This window comes from Amborella trichopoda, chromosome 5, assembly GCF_054954075.1.
Source record: "Amborella trichopoda isolate Santa Cruz 75 chromosome 5, AtrichopodaSantaCruz75HAP2 v2.0, whole genome shotgun sequence".
Classification (NCBI taxonomy): Eukaryota; Viridiplantae; Streptophyta; class Magnoliopsida; order Amborellales; family Amborellaceae; genus Amborella; species Amborella trichopoda.
In genome coordinates, this window is record NC_142340.1 from 17,392,988 (window position 1) to 17,417,665 (window position 24,678).

The window sequence follows — 24,678 nt, forward strand, 5'->3', positions numbered from 1 at the left end:
TGGTTAACCATTCTGGTTCGATGTTTCTTACACTTGTTAAAAGGAAATGATCTTGTGTATTTTGAATGCATAGTGCTATGGTGTATAAAAATCTTTTCTGTCCCTATTTTGAGAAAGAAAAGGTTTATATAAGGTTGAGGCCCCTAAACAATCAAATCAAGACGCACCTCAAAAATTCACTAGAAAATTGCTTTTTAATGCTAAAAAATCCTCAAATCCAATCATCTCGATCTTAAGATACACGGACGTTAAAAAAATGAACTTCAAGTCTTGGAAAAGTGCACCTGATGATGCATTATCTAGACCATCAATATTCAATATTTTCAAGTGTTCATATATCTTCTTGATCTAATATTTAATATTTAAATTTTATAGTTAGGTATTCAAAGTAACTTTTTATGCCATCATAAATATTTTTTATACTCAACTCTATTTGAAAGTACACCTTGCTTTGATTGTCTAAGGCCTCATCCTTATACGAACGGCACCCTTTGGAGAAACCCCTTTGTCCCTTCTTTGACTCTCTCCTAGGCCCTTATACAACGGATACCCAATGGCCTCTCTCATCGTCCTCAACCATCATTAATCACCTTCATCCTATACCCAAAACCCCTCTCTCTCTCTCTCTCTCTCTCTCTCTCTCTCTCTCTCTCTCTAAGCCTATGCAAAATGTGATTAATGATCAAAACCTGAGAAACTCATTGGCAGACAGTAAGAGAGAGAGAGAATGAGAGTTCACCGCTTCAAGTCCATTTTCCATTGAGAGGAACAAAAAGTGGCAAAGATGAAGAGAGTAATGAAAGTCACATTTAGAGAGACAGATGGGAAGAGAAGGGCGAGAGAAATTTGATGAGAGAGAAGGATGAGGGAGAAAGCTAGAGAGAGGGAGGGAAAAACTGTAGACAACAATTCAACTTCAAAACTACGAGACTTCCTGTTTTATAAATGGATGGGGTTTCTCCCAGTCAGTCGACTCATATGTACACGTTCAGTCCCCCGCTAAAATTCTCACCTTAAAGATTGACTTTTTATCCAAAATTTTACGGATTCGTCATCTAAGTCAAGCTTATCATTAAAAAAATAAAAATAAAAATAAAATAAAATAAAAGGTTTTCATTGTAAATGTTTTTTTGCACCGTCCATATCTGATTTGACCCCATAGGCTTTGCCCAAACTCCAGGACGCCGGAGGGTCAGTGGGCTCTTGCATCTGCTGACTCATAGAACATTTTTCCTTTATATTAATAAAACAGTGCAAAATCCACTACGTATCTCGGTGTATCTGTCGTACACAGCTTCATTCGCCTTGCCATAAAATTTTGTTAAACACTCCTCGCTATTAATCCAAGGAACCATTTGACTCATCCATATATATAATATATGTGGCCCATAATCTCAGCCATCAATTTTTGATGGCTGAAATTGCTTCAGCCACAATGTCACAAGTTAGCTCTTAGGCGTCAAATCATGATTTCAAATTGTTTTATTTTTAATTTCTATTCAATACATCATTTTGCAGCGAAAAAAAAAAAGTATTTTATGTGATAAAAATTATCAAAATACCCTAAAACTTTCAAGGGGTTTTTGATCATTTATTTTCATGATAATTTTTTTAGTTTTGGCCAAGAAGATGGGACACCAAATTTCAGCTCAAAAGGTTCTGTAAAGATAATTAATTAATTAATTAAAAATCAAAACATTTTGACATGAGCAATCCATCAATTTAAATCAAATGGCCAAGAAGCCACACATAATTATATGTGGTTCGTGTTATACAGAAAGCTTTCCCTTATCCAAGGCATGGTTAGTAAACAGTTTAATATTGGTAAGACGACTTTGGTCAGAAAAAAGGAGAAACAAGCTAAGGACCAAACCCAAAAGGAAATTTGAATATGAATTAGAGCATTTCACATTGATATAAAAAATATTGACCTAAAAAAGGAGCACATACGTGCACATTGGGACATAAAGAACATTGAATTGCAAGTATCAGAAATTTAATGGGAACACCAGAATTCTGATCATCGTTGAGACCTAAATTTTTAAAGAAAAACTCCTTGAAAATTATTAAAGCTAAGCTGGTGAGATATAAAATACCGAATTCTACAATAATTCTTTGACAGATCAAAGGTCAAAAACACTACGGTCAAAACACTACGTCCTACGCTCAATTCCTATCAAGGGTAGGGGCCCTCTCCCCACTAACCAAAAAAAAAAAAGATCAAAGGTCAAAGTAAACATGAGGAAGAGATGGACCAAGAGAAATTGGTCGATACAAATAAAAGAACTTCAGCATAGTTTCAAGAAAACAGTTTTAGAAGTTTCGCTGCATAGCAACGCAACTCAGCAATATTTCTCGGCTATTTTTCATTTTCAAATATGAGGTTGTTTTGATGATACTTAAAAATTGCGCCGTTTGGATACTTCTCAAGAAAACCAGAGTCCTTCCAAATTACAAAATCATGCTTTTGAGTATATTGCAAACTATGTTCTAAAGAACAAAAAATACTAGTATCTTAAAAGTTCTAACATCGCCATGCAAAGGCTTCCAAATGGCAGTTTAAGTAGAGTTTCATGCCGTACAAGTAAGAAAATTAACTGGACACTTTCTCATTCAACATCGAACCGCAGGGAAGACAATTAGATTGAAAGCAATCAAAGAGCTGCACCATAGTCATGCTTTTCAAAATTTTCGACTCTCAAAACCTAGGATAAAGGAAAACCAAGAATGGCAGACACTATGAGGTCATAAAAATATAATTAGATTTAGACACCCCAAAGCTGCTGTTTCTGTTTTAAGGGAAGATCAATGAGTATAGTCTCCTTCCTGAGTAATGAGAACCGCAACAACATATATCTCCCATGGCACTCCTAAAACCTTCGTTTCATATAAAAACAAGAATCGATGCAGCAACCTGTATTACCTACAACTGAGAATGGTAAGATACTTTTATAGACTCTCTCCGGCAAGAATAATATTACTCTCTCTCTCTCTCTCTCTCTCTCTCTCTCTCTCTCTAAACAATTGAAACTAAACAGTTAAAATGAGGTGCTGTTTCTTATAAATCATACCCCACTCATTGTTGGATCTTCCTGAACTCCGTTAGCACTGGATATATATTTTCAAAAGCTGTATACGTCTCATCCCTCACCTGTGAGTTGACACCAACAACCAACAGTTAATCACATTCTCTGCATCTCTATTTTCCAAATATGTCATTTTCTTATTATTATGGATTAATTCAGGGTACACTTGACTGCATCCAAATATCTGAATATATCAAAATTTAAGGCAAAAGCATGTTTGATAACTCTAAATTCTGACCCTAATAATCTTGATAAAGGCCAAAAATCAATCTCTGAGAATTCAAGACTCGAAGTTTTGGCGATCACCCAAATTTTGGGTATCATTTCTCCGTCAATTAAATTTTACGGTTTTTGGTTTCACTCTCATGCACAGCCCAGACCTCCTCATTCATCTTCGTAGGTGACCTCTCTCATCAGAGACTCTCCCTCTGCCATCTCCCTCTCTCCCTCTTCTTTCTTCTTCTCCTATCACAGCACACACTTTGAATTAGCTCAACAGTTCACAAGAAAAGAGAGGGTTTTATGGAAGATGAGCTCTGTCTTCCTTTAAAACAAAGGCTGATTAAAAGCTCGTTGATTTTATCTGCAAACAGCGGCTAAATAGAGGGCAGGTTAAGCTCTCCACCTTTCTCTATCTAGAAATAGAAAAATAGGTTAACTAAAGGTCTGTTTTGCTACACCAGACACAATAGCTGCTCTTTGAGCAAGCTTAGTAGCCTTGTTCTCTCTAAACAGTGGTTGAGGCCCTCCCATCACCTCTCTCAAAGACAGCCAAACTCCACCTTTCTTCCTCAAAACTCTCAGAAGATTCCATAAGGGACTTATTTTACAAAATATGCGTCAATGGTTTTTATCATCTTTGAACAGCAGGCCAGGCCTGCAGCCCTAGCCGTCGCCTAGGAAGGATCTATTCCTCTCTCTAGGAAATGACACAGCAGCTGAGTTTTGCCTTTCACTCTCCCAAAACCTCATCAAATAAAGGTCAACAGATCTACAACAACCAAAAAAGGGTAGAACAAACTTATCCCCTGTTCTCTGAATCATAAATGCTTTTACTACCTCCTCTCCTCTCTTTAAAAACTTGGCAGTCCCTTCTTCAAAAACTTTTCAGTCTCTTCTCCCCCTCTACCCCTTTCCCACTCTACAAAAACCAGTAGCAAGATGTGCGAGTCCACACTTTCAAGGAGGCTGTTTGTACAGAGCAAAGCATTACAGTGAAGCAAGCTGCACCAGATTTACTCCAAGAGTTGTCTAATGAACTTTGAGAGATTATTAAGGACTAATCTTGCTGGTTTTGGAACACAAGGTGGGGTCGAGTCAATAGAGAGAAGGTGATTCAGAATAACCGATAGACAGTCAAACACTGAGCAAAAGAACACATATCAATATTAATATATAATCTTGATATATGGCAAGCCAGCGATGCCGTCAAAGATTTCTTTAAATTTGAACATTTAAATACTATTTTGTCAAACATAAAGAAACAATATCAAAGAGGATATTTTATCAAACCTTGGCCCCTGTAAGAACAATCTTGCCAGACACAAATATTAGGAGGACTATTTTTGGCTGCTTCATCCGGTAAATCAGACCTGGGAACAATTCTGGTTCATACTGCATCATTTACCAAAAATTGTAAATAAGAAGACTATAACAACAGGGCGCATACTTAGAAACAGAATCAAGCAAAGTATTCAAGCTATTTTACCACAGGTGGCCTCGAAACAAATGAGCAATTCTTACACTTGAGAAAGCACCATGCGAATATGAAAGCCCCTCAAGCCTGATAGGGAACTTGACATCACAAGACCCAACAATATTCTGAATCTTGAAGTCCTGGGGTTAGCACACCATACTAAAATCAGTAACATAAAAGGAAAAAACAAAAAACATGAGTGGTATCATGTGAAGAAGCAAACAAACCAGCAGGCCCAGCATTTAGTAGATATAAAGCAATACCTTAAAGTGAGCAGGGAAGCCAAGCTTTTGGATTATGCGAGCATACTGAAAGAAAGCAACCATATCAGCTCTTGTTTGAAATAGGACTTGAAATGGATCGCCCCCAATGAATATAATTCTCCTCTAAAAAGACAAATACGTTTATATTATGACATTCACTGCTCCTGAACTTACCTTCCTTGCTGCAAGCTTAGATTGTTGTTCACTCTTGGCTCCCGTGCAAACCTGAATTCCAAACAAGTTATCAAGAACAATTAAGAAAATGAAGCATGTCAATAGTCATCACTTACAATAAAAACAAAGAGTGAATCTCACAAAATCGTAATAATAAATAGAAGGTTCAATTCTCTATGGCCACATATGAGGCATGGGAAGATACAACATCTAGCATAAAATAATCAAGATTTCGAATGAGGAGGCCAGTGATGGAATGAAAGTCAATAAATATAAAACTCAAATTTTGAATAAATTTGTATATGAGAAAAAGAAGGCTAAGCACCATGAAACCGGCAGGCATTCCCAAACCATTTCATTTGCATATGATAAAAAGAAGACTAAGCACCATGAAACCAGCCAGGTATTCCCAAACCATTTCATTTGCATGTCATAGTTTCCAAATATGCCTTCTTCCACATACCACAAGTAGTCCTTTCCATTGTTCTCTATCACATATCAGGACAAATGGCCCAAGACATACAATCTTAGTTTCTTTTCCTCTTTTTTTCTTTTTACACCCTTTAGCATTGCACCCAAATCAATTTTGAGGCTTCATTATGGTTCTTTGTGTTTCAACTTATTCTGGACATACCAGAATATTCCTAGCATAAGTCCACAACTACAAGTCGACAGATAAATGTGAAGTAGGCAAGAACAAATGCATAGGCCAAAGGATTCATCCATCCTTAACCATAATAGTATAGAAATGAGATTTGATCTCTCATTCCTGTCCTTGCAGTACCAGAACTGGGAACTGGGGCACAATGTGTTTAAACTGGGATGCTTCGTGTTTGGGACACCACTGGGATGCTTCATGTTTGGGACATCCACAAAACGCTTTCTTGTATGAGGCAGGATGATAATAAAAGTCACTATTACATTTAGAACTTTGGTTGGAAAATTATATGGATACAGAGAGGATTGTGGCCGTACCCAATTAACTTTGGCTTCTTTGGATGAATTAATGTGAGGTATATATTTCACTTTATCCCATATCCAGAGTGTCCCTAATACCTTTGTCCTCTACTACTCTACATCAACAAACATAGAAACCCGAGCTCACTTGCTCTTTCTTTCTAAATTATCAGACATCACAGCATTCTCTCACTCGTTCTGTGCCAGTTCAAAGCAAAGCCCATGTCTCTTCAAAAAAATCAGTATTCCATAGCTTATTATATTCCCTCTATTTTCTCTCTATATGTCGTGAATAGTTTCTCTCTTGTAAAATTTTACATAGAGACAAATACACACAAACACACACACACACACACACACACACACACACACACAAACCTGCAAATATGTTCATATACAAAATAGATACATTGTTGCACAGTATCAAACATATTTTGCATCAAATTTTTATCAATACATCACAAATTATGGGTTTACATCAAGGATAAATATTCCATAATGAGCATGTATACTCAGACCCAACATCCGCCCCTGGGGGATGAGTTGTTTTCCACCTTTAAACCTGTCCTCGTCTTTAAGTAGGAACAGTTCCTCAACTCCCCCTCCCAGGGAGAGTTGCATGGCGGATTTTGGACATGAGTACTCAAAAGGTCCTATACTACACATACCACACAATCCCTTATATTTAATACCCAACTCAACCAATAAACATCACACACAAATATTTCATACCCATAACACAACTGAAATGCATACAAGAACTTCTTTATCCTAGCATATACAGTAGTGGCATCAGTCCCCTTTCCATACCCCGCAACTGCTACTGGCAACTATGTCCTGAATATCCACTAAAAATCTTAAACCCAAACATTCAAAGAAACATGAGCATAAAGATGATTCATCCATCTATACTCACTGAAAAAAGTTACAAACTCAAACATCTGGAAGGCACCTAAAATTCCAACTATTTGATGGCAGTTTATGGCCACCCTTATTGTAAAGTTTGTTGAACAGAAGCCCTTCAATAAAGAGAGCCCCTAAAATTCCAATTGACACCATTAGTCATCCTTATTATGAAATTTTTTGAACAGCAACCATCTACCCTGCATTACACATGCCTTTTCTTCTGGTGCTTTTAATGTGCTCTGCTCTACCTGCAAGATATGTATTATCGTTATTCTCTAACTTTTTTACATTTATTTACTTTAAAGAAGAAACACGTTTGAGTCAGGCAAAAGGAATCCCCCTTCCGAAGTCATATCCTCGCAAAGCTTGCACATGAGAACTAGCATATTTATATGCCTTCAACCAAACATTTCCTCTTATTTCACACCCTACAACATCTATATACTAAAGCCCTAGTTTGGCTAATATTAGCCTCCTACATAGCCTTCACAGATTCATTAATACTACTCATCTTTCTTTTAAATAACTGAGACTTCATGTTAAATTCAAGCACCGTGTATAATGTCCCAATACCCAATACTTTTGTTTTTGGAAGCATCCCATTGACCAAGCCAGTTACCGATAATTTGAACTCGAGCACCATGCCCACATACCCTATACATCTATTTTTGAGAACCTCCTATTGTCCAAGCTAATTACCATTTGTTACCTGATCACCTCAAACTTACTTGTATTCCCTAAAAAACTATCCACATCAAACCATTCAAACATCTTCTGCTATGCATTTCACCCAGTTTTGATGTGGCTCAGTATTGCCCAAAGTGACAAATACAACTCAAACAGCATGCAACACACCATCAACACCAACATCAACTAGACACAGTATGTCAAGACATAAGCCACATGTGAGCAACATATTGAGCAAGACATTGAACTGGATACACCATGTTTAGCACGCACATGAGCGGATTTGTAGCTGATGACAAACATGATGAGAGCATCTTTGAGCATGATGTTGCGTCTTCAGGGACAACATCCCAAACACTAAGGTAGCATCTCCACAAGCCGGGAAAGGAAGCCAAGCATTGGATTCACTTTGAACCTTTAGAAGCGGAGTTCCCCTCTAACAAGAACTATGGTTTTACTCTGGTGAACTGCCTATCTTGGTGCCACCCCCCGTGGCCCCTGCCCAGCCTCCCCCTCAAGAGTCTTCCCCAAGGAGGTCCCCTAGACTGGCTACCTCCTCCAACCCCCTCAGTTCCTCATGAAGCTTCTTTCATGAAACGTCCGGGGTCTGGGACAAGATCTCAAACGTATTGCAGCGCGGGACATGGCGTTAAGTACAGCCCAACCATCTTAACCTCAATGGAAACAAAACAACCCGACCCCAACCTCCAACTCATCCACTAGGTCTGGGGCCAGAGACCTTGCCATTGGCTGTCTCATGCCTTTGTAGGACCTTCCAGAGGGATATGGGTTATCTGGAACCCCGCCGAGCACACTCTCGTGTCCTCTCACATAGGGGTCTTTTCTGTAACTGCGATCGTTTCCAGAAACTTGGACGGGCTCCACTGGAAATTCACTGCCGTTTACACCCCAAATACAATTTCCCTCAGACCAGAGTTTTGGGATGAACTCGATTTTGTAGCTACCCTCCCCCACCCTGCATGGTGCCTTGGGGGGGATTTCACTATTACTAGATGGTCTTTCGAGCGAAACTCTAACTCCAATATTTCACAAGGGATGTTGGACTTTTCGGATTTCATATCTCGTAATGACTCCTGGACATCCCTCTTCAGGGCAACCTCATCACCTGGTCAGACCACTCCTATCATCCCACCCTTTCCAAACTTGATAGATTCCTTACCTCTTTGCAGTGCGATGACGTATTTCCTGGTTCCCATGTCGTGGCCCTTCCTAAACCTACTTCTGACCAATGTCCCATTCTTCTTGAAACTCACCCAGCTCATAAAGGCCCCAGACCCTTCCAGTTTTTGCTTGCTTAGCTGAAAGATTCTTCCTTGTCGTAGCTTATCCTCCAGTGGTGAGAGTCGTTAGTCTCAGGTAGGGCAGGGTTCATCCTGCAAACCAAAATCCAACTCCTGAAAGCAGCCCTCAAAGCTTGGAGCATAACTATTCAAGATGATTTCACCTGGATCAAGAGTACTCATTTAGCAACCATCTCAGCTTTAGACTTGCCAGAAGAATCCCGACCCCTATCCACTTCTGAATCTAACCTTAGAACCCAACAAAAATTGGAGTATTTCTCAACCCTTAGAAAATAAGAGATTTTCTGGTTCCAGAGGTCCAGGGTCAAATGGCTCCGTCAAAGAGACCATAATACCAGCTATTTCCACATAATAGTTAATTGCTGACATCAAGAGAACACCATTTCCACCCTCAAGGTAGGAAACTCCGTCCTGGATCAATAGTCGAACATTGAAGCAACTATCCTTTCTTTCTACGGAACCCTAAACATGGCTCCTTCGGACCCCAAACCTAGGATGGGGGACTACAGCTCCTCTCCACTAGGCCCAATGGTTGGAAAGACCCTTCTCAAAATTGGATTTTCCTGATGCCATTGCGGACCTGGGCAAAGACAAAGCACCAGGCCCATACGGTTTTCCAGTTGCTCCTTTCAAGCTCTTTTAGGATTCTTTTCAGCCTGATTTCCTAAAGTTCTTCGATGAATTCGTCCATCGGGGAATTCTTCACGAAGCAATGAATGCAACCTTCACCGCCCTGGTCCCCAAAGTCGAAGGGGCCGAGGAACTAAAGGATTTCATACCTATCAGTTTGGTCAATTCCACCTATAAGTTTTTATCCAAAATGCTGGCCTCAAGGCTTAACGAGGTTCTACCCTTTGTAATCTCTCTCTCTCAGAATGCTTTCATCAAAGATAGGCAGATCCTTGACGGGTCCTGTTGGCACACGAGTGCTTACATTCAAGACATCTTGCCAAAAAACCAAGCCTCATTTTCAAGATTGACTGGGAAAAAGCCTACGAACACGTGGACTGGTCGATCTTGGACGATATTATGGCTAGGATGAGTTTGCGGTTCGCCGGAGAAAGTGGATGAGGGGTTGTTACTCCCACCCCTTCTTCTTCGTGCTGATTAATGAAGCACCGAGAGGCTTTTTCCCCTCCTCTAGGGGCCTCCGGCAAGGGGAACCCCTATCCCCCTTCGTCTTTGCAATTTCAGCTGAGGTGTTCAGCCAATCTATCTCTCGCATGTAGCATTTGGCCCTCCTCTCAGGGTTCAAAGTAGCTCAAGAGGCCCCACTGTATCCCACTTACAGTACGCCGATGACACCTTGGCTTTCATCGACAACGTACTGCAGGAAGTTGAGTACTTGCGGCTCTTCCTTAAATGATTCAAATATGCCACTGGCTTCAAGGTTAATATGGAGAAATCCACTATGATTGGGGTGGCTCTCACTCCCTTAGAGACTAGAGTGCTCATTCCAGATTGGATGTGCAAAGTGAAAGACCTCCCTACTAGCTACCTAGAGATGCCTTTGGGTATTGGTAAACCTAAAACGAGGCAGTGGTCTCACGGGACAGACAGAGTCGACTGTCGCTTAGTTGGCTAGAAAGGCAGGTTCTTGTCCTTCGCAGGCAGAACAACTCTCATAAAGGCTACCTTGTCCAACACCCCGGTGTATCTGATGTCCCTGTTTCCCATGCATGTCGCAGTTGCAAACCGCCTTGAACAGCTCATGAGGAACTTTCTTTGGTCCGGCGAGGCTTACTCCGAAACATTTCACCTCTTATCTTGGGAGAGAGTTTGCCAACCGAAGCACCTAAGCAAACTAGGGATCTGGATACTGAGAAAACATAACACATCACTACTTGGTAAATGGTGGGGGGCCTGGTGGCATCTTGTGAACCACAACAACTTGCTTTGGTCCCAAGTTATCCATTGCAAATACAAAATCCCCCCCAATGCCTGGCTTGGAAATCCTATATGCCCTCTCTCTTTTCCAACAAAATGTTCCATTCCATCCAAGGGGAGGCCATAGAATCCGTTTCTGGTCAAATCTCTGGCTGGGTCATATCCCGCTAAGGGACAGGTTCCCTTCTTTGTTCTCCTTAGCTACCGATACTTTCTCCTCTATCGCCGAAGAGATCCCTGCTTCAAGAGGTCTTAGGGTCTGGAACCCCTCCTTCAGATGGTCCCTTTCGGACTCTGAATTCCTTGAATTCATTTCACTGTCATCCTTATTGCATGCTACCTTCCTTGCCCTCTTCTGGCAACATGGTTTGGACTCCCTCACCCTCGGGAATTTTTTCGATAGCTTCTTCTACAAAAGATTGCTGCAACCTCCCACTTTCCCTCTTTCTCCGACCTCTGTAGTTTCCAAGATGTGGTCCTCGATTGCCCCACCTAAGGTGCAGGCCCTCAATTGGATTGAGGGCTTCGAAAAAGCTTTCACAGTGGACCAGCTTCAACGGAGGGGCATCCCTATCCTCAACTGTTGTGTGATGTGCTTGTGTGAAGAAGAGAGCAATCCTCATCGTTTAATCCACTACAACTTGGTTCTCAGCCTGTGGAGCAAACTCCTCGGCCTTTTTGGATTGTCTTGGGTTACTCCTGCCTCCATAATAGCCCTCCTCCATCTCGCAGCGGACCACCTTGGCTTAAGGCAGGTTGGCTTTTATGGATGGAATCCATAGCGGCAACGATATGGGTAATCTGGACCGAAAGGAACTCAAGGACTTTTCAAGGAGTCAAACGCAACGCCTCGGCCCTCTTTCACAAAATCACTTCCCTAGTGATCTTTTGGGCCACAAACCACAAGGCTTTCAAAGGTATCTCGACTATGACTTTTCTACATAGTTGGGAGCACATCCTCCATTTCCAACCCAGTCGGGCCGCTCAAGCAGACAATTGGTCTCCTCCCCGCGCAAGTCATACTAAACTCAATTTCGATGGGTGTTCCCTCGAGAATTCCGAACCGACAGGAATAGGAGGGGTTTTCAAAGATTACCACGGAAACATCCTGGCCTCCTATTCCAAATAAACCAGCCACGCTGACTCCCAGCTTGCCGAGTCCATGGCACTCCTTTCGGGACTCAAAGTGCTAAACCCTGGGTGGGGACTCCCTCTGATAGTAGAAGGAGACGTCAGGAATATCATTACCTGGGCTGCTGGTCGCACCGCACCTCCATGGTACCATGCTTCGATCTTTGATGAGATTTCTCATATCTGCAAGAATACAACCATCTCTTGGATGCATATTTGGAGGGAATCAAACACCCTCACAGACCAACTGGCTAGGGATGTTGCACTCACACAGGCCGCAGATTATAAAGCGCATGGGGCTTCGAAGACTACGGCTATACTTTTTGTACCGTAGTGTTGTTTTTGGTCCCCTTCTCATGGGCCTTCCTCCTGTTGGTTTTTTGGTGTCCTTCTTCCATACATCTTTGTAATGGGCGATTGTTATAAGCCCCACCTATTTTTTGTATAGGGTTACATGTTTAGGGATAGCCAATTTTTTGCCGAGAGGCCTGGGTTGTGGGCACTCTTGATGGCCTGTGTACTATCTTTTCACTTTTATACAACAGTTAACAGTATCAAAAAAAAAAAAAAAGTTCAGTATCGTTTATATGATGATCACTATTTTGCTCAAGGAAGAAACTTCTGTCATACAATAATTCTCTTGGCCATGAAATAGGTTGTTTCTGATCATAAATGTGGAAAGGCAGGAAAAGAAATACAATCAACTGCTATGCAATACAGGTTACTAAAAGCGGCCAGTAAATACATCAAAAGGAATAATAATACGAGGCATTATAAGAAAAGAGAGAGCATAAATGGAGAAGTTGCAATAGGAATGGATCCAGGACGAATTTGAGTGAGCAAGCGAAAAGTGTGAACCAGGAAGTAAAAACTCGGTGGACTCTCTGAAATGACACCTGAATTAACACAGCTAAACTAACCCAAGATTTAACCAAAGAGTCAGCAAGAACAAGTCTAAAATTATGACTTACCTAAGTTAACACAGCGAAGCAACCCCCAGATTTAACCAAAGAGTCAGCAAGAACAAGTCTGAAATTATGACTCACCTATTTTTTGAGTCCCTTATCTTATTCAGAGCATTTATGAAACTCAACAAAGTTGAAACAGTTTTTTTCTTCTTATTTTTTTTGGCTTTTTCATTTTGTTGATAGACACACTGAAGCAGCCCAGGATATTTTGTTGACCTAGACTCGTGACAATGGCATCATTTGATTATCCAAACTTAGATTGACCAAGTAGTCCTAAAGTGCACTCAACTGTCCCAAAGAGATGAGAAATCCTCACGTCTGATCAAGTATGACAGAATTTTTTTAATATATTATTTTATCAGTTCATTGAATGAGCTCCAAGGGTCAGAAAGTTGTGAACTTTCAAACTAGCTTCCTTGTCTTTGTGGCTATTTTTCAAAAGTAAGCTATACTGTAGTTCTATAAAAGACGGAGAACTTACCATCTTCTTACACAAAAGTGTCAAGATAAATTAGAGGAAAGAAACAGCAGAAAGGCTATGAAGAAGATGATATCTGGGACTAGAAAGGAGTGGTAGCTACTGAAGATGTTGCATTGATCATAGGATAATAAAGAAAAGAAGCTGAGGCCAATTGGAGAAAATCACACAGGCAATTGTTAAGAGATCTACAATGAGTTTTACATAACCTTTTGTAGGCAATTTATCTTCTAGTTAGCAGTCAAGGGCAATTACCTTGGTAATTTCCAATAAGGATGTTTGACTACAAAACTTCTGCTAGAAAGACCAAGTCCAAAAGAAAGGCCCTATTGGTAAATATGTAACCACTACTTCATTGGCTACTTGAGCATCAGATTAATGGGCATCCAAGTTGGACCATATCCTTTCATTAAGTATTTGAAGACAGCTTTGCAGGATTTCAGCCATATTTTTCGTAAATTTCCAGGTTTACCTATAGTCCCACAAAAAAAAAGCCTTGCTTCCCTTAAATTATGCTCTGAATTAACCATATTTCAAGGAAACCCAATTTCAATTTGGAATTGATATGCTGTATATTCATTCAAGTGTGTGATTCCTCTATGTATCATGAGCACATATACCATGATTCAACTGGAGCACACTGTACAACTACTCCCCCGGTCATAAGATCTACTTGGGAGGATTTTTTCAATCTGCAATTCAGTTAACCATCTAAAGATCAATAGATGATTATTGGGTCCAAGAAAAAAATTTGAATTTTGAGTTCTGTAACACTTACATCTCACCCTCCAAAAATTGGACAGTCTCTATTCAATCTTGAAACATTATTTTTTAAGCAAAGAGCGAAAAAAAAAATTATTGAGATTAGTTCATGGGTTGAAAAGTCTACATCCCCAAAATTGTGGGTCCCAGAATTAATTCTGGATTGGATTTTACCCAAGTAAATGGACAGTATACTCTCATGGGAGCATAGAATCTTTTGACACGTACCATTGTCATTAGCACTTCTTACATGCTGCCAAAGCCCTGGGATTGCTCAGGGTTATCTTTTTTCCTTAAGCATAGAATAGTTCCTTTGTACTGTAAATACTGTTTTACAATTAAGGTAAAATTGGCTACTCAATGAGCAATAACAACGAGGAGCCACAATAACATCTTGCCTAATATGGATTGGAAATGTCCTAGTGGATGAAGATTTCTGAAGCATTCTGCAAGGAAGAGTGGGCGAATTGGATAATTATATGTGACATTAAAAGCTTCCCGTTGCATTGGATGAGATGAAATCTCAGTATCAAAGGGGAGACCGTAGATATGAAAAGCAATGGATCCTGATGGATCCTGCTGTGACATGGGACTTGAATGAAAAAGGTAAGTAGGCAACTACAAGCACAAGAGCAGAAAGGAGTTAACCACATACATATCAGAAAAGGGCTTTGACCAGGCTGACTCAAGGAAAGGTGATCACAAATTAACAGCTGATAGCTTACCTATCAATCTCTTATATCTACTTGCTGGTTTTTATTCCGCCTCACACTTCCTCTGTATCTCCCAATTCTCACTCCCCCGCCACCCTTCTCTATCTCCCCCCTAGTGCTTGTGGGCCACTGATATAGATGTTATTTTTTGGTTTGCACTTTGGAACCCCCTTTTGTATTTGAGCTCCCAGCTTGTGGGTAGCCATATTGGGGATTCTGTATACAAACTTATACTATAGTGATAATGTCAACCACTTCTACAGGGGGAGAAACAAAAAGTTTTCTACAGGGTCAGACGTGGGTGTCACATCCTTCCCATGTCAACATGTGCCAGAAGCCAAGGACATGCATTCCCATTTGCACAGCCAGGAACCCTTACATTGCAACCCCTAGCATAACATGATGTTGTGGGGGTGGTAGGAAATTATACTACCTATCAAATTGGATAGCCAGCTATAATCTAAAACATAAATCAGCGAGGATTTCATTACTAGTGCAACTAATGTAACAAGATGATATTCAACAAGAGATTGTCACCGACTAATACTGATTTATATTGTTATAACAGAGTTATTAAGGTTCACAATTTCGCATAGACTGACAAAGGCATGTGACGATTGGGGATATAATTTGTTTCAAATAGGCTACATTTAGCTAAGTCCATATGAATCTTACCCAGCACAAAGGGGCCAGCTATGTAATTTGTGGAAACATGGTGTATGAGCCATTTTTATTTATGAAATTGTATTACTAATAGTGTCTCTTGGAACACACCAATATGGTCCTCTTTTGACCTTACATTTGGACTTCTGTTTTCCTTGGAATATACAGTCACAAAAAACCTAAAATTTGGTGGTGTTTTGCTCTCTCAATCTATTTTCTCTTACAGAGTATCATTATGTAATGTTATAAAAAGTAGGATTTAGGTTTGGGTTGCTTAAATAAAATCCACCCAAATAAGGCCTGGTATTGCCCTTCTCTCTCTCTCTCTCTCTCTCTCTCTCTCTCTCTCTCTCTCTCAGATCCATGCGATCTATCTACATATGAGAAGAAGAAGAAGAAGATGGACTCCAAGTGTTCGATGCGCGGCCTCTCGCTCTCTCACACACACACACAAAGATATACATGAACGCATATGCCCCCTTTTTACATGTAAGAAGAAGATAACCTCCAAGTGTTCGATGTGAGGTCCCTCTCTTTTTATTTTAATAAAATCCAAGTTGGCCAGAGAATCACAGTTTTGGGCGGATGGTAATTCCATCCTGGCGGATTGGATTGAAAGATCAATCAAGCAAGACTTTATGCGATGCAAGCAAGGTTCAACACACATGATCCGTCCTTCTATCAATCGAGAAAAGAACCAAGTCTAAGAATTCCTACATCTCTCAAAGCCTTCTAAAGTAAGTCGAAAGGCTACTTCCTTCCAAGTGTTCGAGACCTCTCTCACACAAGTACATAACCAAAAAAGAAGAAAGGAAAAAAGAGGATGATCTTTAAGAATTTCTTGCAAGACCTCATGCACATACATACATGTGCATGCACATACATACATGCGCATGCACATACACACACAAAAAACAACATATGGCCCCCACCCCCAACCCCCTTTCCTCGGGCTGCCCAGGTATCTAAGCGCCCGCCTAGGCGGCCCAAATCCCTGGCCGCCTAGGCGGCCACAACTGTCTTCTTAAACATTGCTTATTACTCACAATTACAAATGTCATCATATTCCTTTTCTCTTTTTTTGGCGGTGGGTTGTTGGTTGCCAGGTTGGGCTAGCTAATATTTGTTTGTATTGTATGTTGCAGACACCTGTAGCGACAATTGTACATGCATACAGAGGGTACAAGAATGAATAACACAAAAGCTTATGGTTATTTGAATACCATTTATATCAAAAAATTTATATGCATACAATGTGTATGGAGCATCCTTTTCATGTACAACACAAATACCCAAAGGTTATTTTTGGATTATCCAAGTGCTGGATTAAGCATAGATGGCCACACAATGGAGAGAGAACTTGGCACTTAACTATAATTATGTTTTTAACTGATTACAATCAATGTGGTCATTATCAGTGTCTTATACCTTGGATTTAACTGCCCAGGGCAAGTTAGCTCGGCGAGTCCCGAGTCCATTCACCGAGTCCCATCTTTAGACAACCATAGTTGGTTCTCTCGGTCTCATCTTTAGAAAACCATACTTCTTGAGGGACATTCCATGGATTTTCTGAAGAGTTAACAGATTCAAGTAGACTCAGCAAAACTCAGACAATCAGATTCTAAGCTTATTTGGAGCCGGTACTTATTTGGAGCCGGTACGTTGCCAACTCAGAGTGACTCAGGCAAGCCCAAGTCAGACTCACCGAGTTTTTAACACTGGTACTTATCATGAAAATACATAATCCCTAGATGGGCAGGACCGGAGTAATCTAATTAACACGTGTATTACTACAACCTCCAAAGAAAGGCAGCATGCTTACATCAAAAGTGATGCACCCTATGCACATTAAACCCAAATTTCTAGAGAACACCTACCCCAAATCTCTAGAGAAAATTACCCCTACCCCTACATTCCAACTCCCAAATCCTATAAGCTCCAAGCAGCAGTTCAAACAGAAGGGAGCTATGCAACACTCCAAGAAGGGGCTATTGCAGGATATATGTCCCAAATTCCAGAAGGCATAGTGTGATTTTAAGTGACTCAAACAAGGTTAAGTAGGCAGGGGCAATTTAAAACATCGGGAAGGCAGATTAGAACTATAGGAGCCTCTAACCTCATGCACTCATGTACATTTGGAGGGAATAAAGAGAAGAGGAGGGGAGAGGCTAGAGAGAAAGCACTAACGCGCCACGCTGGCTCGCCGTTGCTTCTTGAAAGAAAACGGCTACGCTAATGCGCCGCGCTAGCCGTTGCTTCTTGCTTTCAAGCCTACGCTTGTTTGAGAGTGAATTGATTCAGATATGCTGTTCTACACATGAAATTGCACTAGTCAAAGCAAATAGAAAAGTTTTGTCTTTTACTCAAGCACAAAATCTTTAAAACAAAATAATAGACCTTTGAATTAAAGAAATATATATGACCCTTAAGTGGAACAAGCTTCATATTGGAGGAATCTTTTAAGAACATATTATTAATAACAATCAATCAACAAACCCAAGAAACAGGCAAATTCAAGTTGCAAGAGAGTATTGCAACTATGATTTTATGCCAAAAATGTGGGACGAAAAGTCTCCAAAGCTAAATGCTAGATTATCAACAATGATGCCTGAGCAAATCATTATACCTCGTACCTTCAGTCATAAAAAGCATTCATTAGTCATCATAAATCACCACGATCAATGAGAAAGGTAAAGTACATATATTTTGAAGTATCTTTGAAGTAATCATTAGCAAAGAAGCACATAATTCCATTGGCTGTTTCAAAGCAGTATCCAGAATTAGTTTTGACTTTTTGCGACTCATTTGAGTCCAACTCAAATCACAGGATACCCCATGTTATGCAGTTTTTTATGAAATATAAAGTTACCCAAACGACAAGTCTCCAGCAATGTTTCAAAAAACGGTTTGCCCAATGTCCAAGTGGGTGCCTACGTGCCCAAGACCCTATGCACCACATGCCTAGGCCTAGGCGACCTGTTTTGAGCAGATGTACCTAGACGGGAGCCCAAGGACGTGGGTTTTTTTTTTTTTTTTTAAAGATACCCAAAATGGTAAAAGGGGTAATTTTGACCACCAAAAAGGTTTAAATAGGTTATGGGGGTTATTTTCAATCCCCATAATTTCATAAACCTTGAATCTCTTAGCTATACCTATTCCTAATAATCAAAAGTATTTTTTGTGGTTTGAAAAAGCTTCCTAAACTTTTCCACTTAATATCGAATATGGAGAGTTAGAGACTATTACTAATACATATCCTATCAGACTTTTTAAATTTTATATGGTTTGAATGTTGAAATTTTGAACAAGTTTATCCTCAACATGCGATATGTCATATGTTTGTATATTAAAAAGTATGTTACAATATTTTCAAATGCAATAAATTACAAAAGGGTGCAATTGGCATACAAATGCATCCGCAGCCGTAGAGGTAAGGTGCACCTTCAAATTTTATCATGGTATATAATTTTGATGTAAAATGTTCTTCGGATTATCTCAAAATCTATTTTTATATCTAATTATAAAATTTTAAATTTCAAAAATGGTTAAAATCATGTAGATCTATAAACATATGAAAATCTTGAAAATGGACGGTGTAGATAATATGTTGTAAAATGCACTATTTCTGAGACTTAAAATCTTTTTATTTTTCATGGTCATGCATCTCGATGTCGAGATGATCAATCAAAGAGTTTTTCAACATTAAAACTACCTTTTCTGATGGAGTTTTAAGGTGCATCCATAGTTCTACATTATAAGGTTGCATCCTTATATAAACATTTTCCATTACAAAATTTACACACACACACACACACACACACACACACATATATATATATATATATAGGGAAAAGTTTATATAGAGCAGAGGCTTTAAACAATCAAATTTGAGCCTAAGTCAAAAAATTTACTAGAAGAAGTTGTTTTGATGCCCAAATATCATCAAATTGATCATCTCGACATCAAGATGCATAAACATGGAAAAAAAATGGATTTCAAGTTTTGAAAATAGTGTATTTTGTCACGCATTTTTGGATAGTCAATTTTCAAGATTTTTTAGTTTTCATAGATCTATTGATCTACACTATTTTTGAAGCTTTAAACTTTATAAATAAAGATGAAAATATATTTTAAGGCTATCACAAAGATTTTCAGTATTGAAACCACATTTCTCAACACCATTTGAAGGTAGGCTCTATTTTGATTGTTTAGAGCCTAGGCTCTATACAAACCGCACCCATATATATATATATATATTAATTATACATCCATAGAAATTGTACTACAGGACGCCCAAGGTTCTGGGCGCTGAGCGCCAAGCCGCCTAGCATTTTTTGAAACCTTGGTTTCCAAACAATGAGGGACATCTTTATCATTTATCCCAGAAAGTAACATATAGAATCCCATTAGGTGAATACAATACAGCATATCAACCACCCATTCTCAAGATGGATGGTGGAGATGAACCAAAGCACAGCCATGACAAACTGCATCTCTGCATTACAGTCACCATTCACATAAGGGATGCACGGTGGATGCCCTCCCTATGTATGTCTAGCATACAAATAATGTGCATGAATTTACCACCCAATAGTATACCCAACACCTCTGTGCATACTCACACGAGTAAGTGGCAACTAAGATTCCTTTTAATATTTACAAAATAAAATTAACCCACCTGCGACATAAATAATTAATATTTCTTCCATCAGACAAGATATTCAAACAAAATCCATGACTACCAATCATTTCCATGACTTCTTTTTTTTTGTGGAAGAGGGGCTGGGGATGGGGAGGGGGGGTGTAACAGCATTACTAAATATTTTCCACGAGTGAGTATTTCAATAAAGAAACTGGGACAAGACTCTGAGATTTCTACGAGCAATAATTTCTTACAATCACAAGAATTAACTCCTCCATTATTTCCTCCATCAGCATCGCATCCAATCATATCTGATGAAAATGCAATATCCTAAATGAATCATGTTTGGCATAACTAATTGTATTATAACAAGAGTAACATAAATCTTGACATTAACAAAACATATTCTGTATTATATGTTCTACAAGTGTTAGTAGTTAAATCAGAACAGAAGAATCAAGGTGGTGGAACAAAACTCAATCGCACCATCATAGACTTAGCCACTAAAGTTATAGTCAAATAACATAAAGAAACATCCTTCAAACTCACAAATATAAGTTAAAGGCAACACACCAGCAATATCTCTTAGAACTCAACAGCAAACTCACCATTTTCCCTGAAGCAAATATCAATGCTGTCGTTTTTGGCTCTCGAATTCTCATGATAACAGCAGCAAAACGCTGGTAATGAGAACATAAACAATTGAGCAAGGAAACAGCACATATTCTCTAAACCCTAGACCCTTAAACGGTGGTATAACCAACATAGAAACACATGTATAAAGTAGGCTCACATAAAGAATGTTTCAAGGACCCATAAACAGCAATTAAATGAAAATACTAGGGCTCATTGAATATCACATACCTTGGGATTGTATTCAGCATTGCGGGCTTGCAAAGCTATAGCCTTAAGGTCCAATTTGCAATCCAGGTTCACAGTTGACACAATATTCCTACATTCGAAATTAATAAGATACTAAGCACATGTTAAATGGATGAAGTAAAAGCACATTGTGGCCCACAAGACACATACCTATCCAGTAACTAAATATGAAACTTGGGATCTTTCTATACTAATACTCAAACTACCTGTTCAAGGCACAGATTCTATTTATAGTAATGGTGCCTTTTTTTAATAAGTATTTGACTGTATTATGTTTAATGGCAACTCATCATTTCAAGAGTATGCGGAGAAACTTTCTGAATTGGACACAAAATTGTTGGTTGATTGTAAGAGCACCAATCAAAAGATTGCTAGAAACAAACCACATTTCCTGAGAACTGTATATCATAAGGAGGCATGATGCAATATAACTAACCTAACATTCTGTTCTTTCCTGAGACCTGTCTATCATAAGGGGCCATGATGCACTATAATTAACCTACCATTATGTTCCCATGATAACCAAGAAACCCCAAAAACCAGAGAAAGATTTATGTCGTTTAACAGCGAAGCATACAAGCCATTTATAGACGCCTAAATGCCAAATCTATGTCAAGAGCATACATGGAGTAGGGCGAACAAGGAAACAACTTTTTCCTTTGCCGTAAGTTAATGGGGAACATCAAATTCATCAATCACATTTGAAAAATGAAGAAATACCAGACAGTTTAGGATAAACTTACTGAAGAGTGGGTACAATTCCAGAAGGATGCTTGGTAAGATCAACAGGCTGACTCCCCTCCAAGACCTGCTCTGCCATGCTCCCTTGAATCCCTTCCTTTATCAATCTTATAACCAGTCAGCCTACAATAGATATCTCAAAATTACACACCAGATTCTTCTGCAACCCTGTAAACAACACATAAATACATCACCCAGCGAAAGTGCAATTTGAATGTAGAATAATCCAAAATTTACCCTTTTTTGTATGGTTTCGGATAATTATAGAAAGGTTCTCATTTTTTTTCCCATTTTGTGAGAGAAAAGGATAACTATAAATATAGTTACAAAAACGACGAGAAGTGGTTGCAGGCAGCCCTGCTTCATCCCTGTCTCCATTGAGCATACCTGATGTTTTGAATTCGGTATTGCTAGCTGAGAATCTGAGAGATGGGGAAGAAGGGGCTTGCCAAAGGAATCTGAGAAGAGAGAGAGTATTTGGAGAGAGAAAGAAAGAGGGGTTGGGGGATTCGAGAGCGGGGTAATAAAAGTGAAACAGGTCCCCGTATTCAGATGAGAGAAAACGAGAATCTTGCTATTTATCATAGCGCCCGCCTGGATTTTCGGGCATGGATTTTTTTTTTATGGAAGAAATTTATATACGGTTGCAATTTAAAATCTAGGATTACATGTCACCTCAATAATTTATGGGAAAAAGTTGTTTTAATCCCTTTGAAAAAAGTTGTTTTAATGTTCAAAAACTTTAAATATGAAAAATATATGTATGTAAGTATAAGAAATACCGAATTTTGCAACATATTATGTACACCGTCTATTTTTTAGATTTTTATTATAGATTTACTTTATTTTAATCATTTTAGAGTTTAAAATTTTATAATTGGATATCAAAATAGATTTTCAAATAATTCTAAAAATAGTTTAACCAAAGTTATATGTTATAATCAAATGTGGAGCTACACTTTAATTGATTGTTGAAGGTTGCAACCTTATAGAAACCACAACCTTTATATATTGGATATTATAAGGAAATGGTTTATATAAGTGTGAGGCTCTAAATAATCAAATTAAAGTGCATTATAAAAATTTTTATATACTCAATATTATAAGGAAAAGATTTATATAAGGGTGAGGCTCTAAACAATTAAATTAGGGTGTATCTGAAAAATTTCATTAGAAGATGTTGTTTTTCATGATCAAATATTATCAAATTGATCTTCTCAACCTTAATATGCATGGACATAAAAAAAAAAATAGATTTCAAGTTTTGAAAATAGTGTATCTTGTAACATATTTTTGGACCATCAATTTTTAAGATTTTCAAGTTTTTATAGATCTACCCAACCTATTCTATTTTTTAAGCTTTAAATTCTATAATTAAAGAGAAATATATTTTAAGGCTATCATAAAGATTTTTAGTATTGAAACCATATTTCTCGATACTATTTGAAGGTGCACTTTACTTTGATTGTTTAGAGCATCGGCTCTATACAAACCGCACTCTTATTTTAATCAATATTTTGGCTTGCTCAATGGCGGGGATATTAAAATTTTATGAAAATTAAATTTTAACAAATCACTTAATTTTTATAGAATTTTATTTCCACACATAAAATATTTTTTGAATTTCTAACGCTTGTGGATTCCACTCATGGGCCTCTCGACTCAAAGCCTTAGGGCGTAATTGGAAGGTATTTCATGTGAAAATTATATTATTCACATTTGATATGTGATGAATACAAAAACTATATCAAATTTTAGAGAGAAAGTACCTAAATTTTTTTTAAAATAGAATTATCTCAAATTTTTTAGAGACACAAATTATCTCAAATTTTAAGTTTTAGAAAGAAAGTACATTAAAATTTTAGAGAGTGAAACTATATCAAATTTTAAAAAGAGAAAGTACATAGGACTTTTTGGAGAGAAGCTATCTCAAATTTGTTAGAAAAAGAAAAGATCTCAAATTTCAAAATTTAGAGAGAGATTATATTAAAATTTTAGAGAGAGAAACTATATCAAATTTTAGAGAAAGAAAATACTTAAAAAGAGAAATTATCTCAAAAATTTTAGAGAGAGGAAATATCTCAATTTTCAAGTTTTAGAGAGCTTGAGAGCATATTAAAATTTTACAAAACAAAACTATATCAATTTTTAAATAAATAAAGTATTTAGTTTGTTAGAGAGAGAAACTATCCCAATTTTTAGAGATAGAAACTATCTCAAATTTAAAATTTTAATTTAATATTTCAGAGAGAAATAATATCAAATTTGAGAAAGTATCTGAATTTTTTGAGGGATAGAAACTAGGTCAAAATTTTAGATACATCAATTATCTCAAATCCAAAGTTTTAGCCAGAGAAAATATCTTAAAACTTTAGAGAGAGAAACTATATTAAAGTTTAGATAGAGGAAATACTTGAAAATTTTTAGAGAGAAATATCTCAAAACTTTTAGAGAGATAAATTATCTCAAATTTTAAGTTCTAGAATGAAAAAGTATATTAAAATTTTAAGTGATGGAAACTATTTCAAATTTTAGATAGAGAAACTACCTAAAAATTTTTAGACAAAAGATTTTATCTCAAATTTTAAGTTTTAAAGTGAGAAAGTATTTTTAGGGTATTTTTTAGCACTTGTATCGCTAATGCAAATAAGGAGCCCACAGGTACCAAAATGCTTGCAAACCATGGAAGCACTGTTAAAATAAACCTTGATCTGCAATAA

The 24,678-nt window shown here is 38.1% G+C and overlaps 1 protein-coding gene across 15 annotated transcripts; it reads right to left on the bottom strand.

Moving 5' to 3' along the window:
• Positions 1-2,451: 2,451 nt before the first annotated feature.
• Positions 2,452-22,508, bottom strand: LOC18448184 (TATA-box-binding protein). 15 transcript variants are annotated; one of them, XR_016055211.1, is made up of 12 exons: positions 22,346-22,508; positions 21,961-22,126; positions 21,200-21,287; positions 20,944-21,015; positions 20,590-20,646; positions 5,220-5,270; positions 5,046-5,090; positions 4,830-4,922; positions 4,599-4,700; positions 3,325-3,551; positions 3,072-3,151; positions 2,452-2,914 (listed from the first exon to the last, which is right to left on the bottom strand). XR_016055211.1 is itself a non-coding variant. In XM_088866245.1 (11 exons), the coding sequence occupies exons 5-10, from the start codon at positions 20,629-20,631 to the stop codon at positions 3,077-3,079; spliced, it is 408 nt and encodes a 135-aa protein (XP_088722371.1). In that variant the 5' UTR covers positions 20,632-20,646; positions 20,944-21,015; positions 21,200-21,287; positions 21,961-22,126; positions 22,346-22,508; the 3' UTR covers positions 2,452-2,914; positions 3,072-3,076. The 15 variants fall into 15 exon arrangements, 9 of the variants coding, with proteins under 9 accessions (XP_088722371.1, XP_088722372.1, XP_088722373.1 ...); XR_016055212.1 differs by having other exon boundaries at positions 2,452-2,923; XR_016055207.1 differs by lacking the exon at positions 20,590-20,646.
• Positions 22,509-24,678: the final 2,170 nt, after the last annotated feature.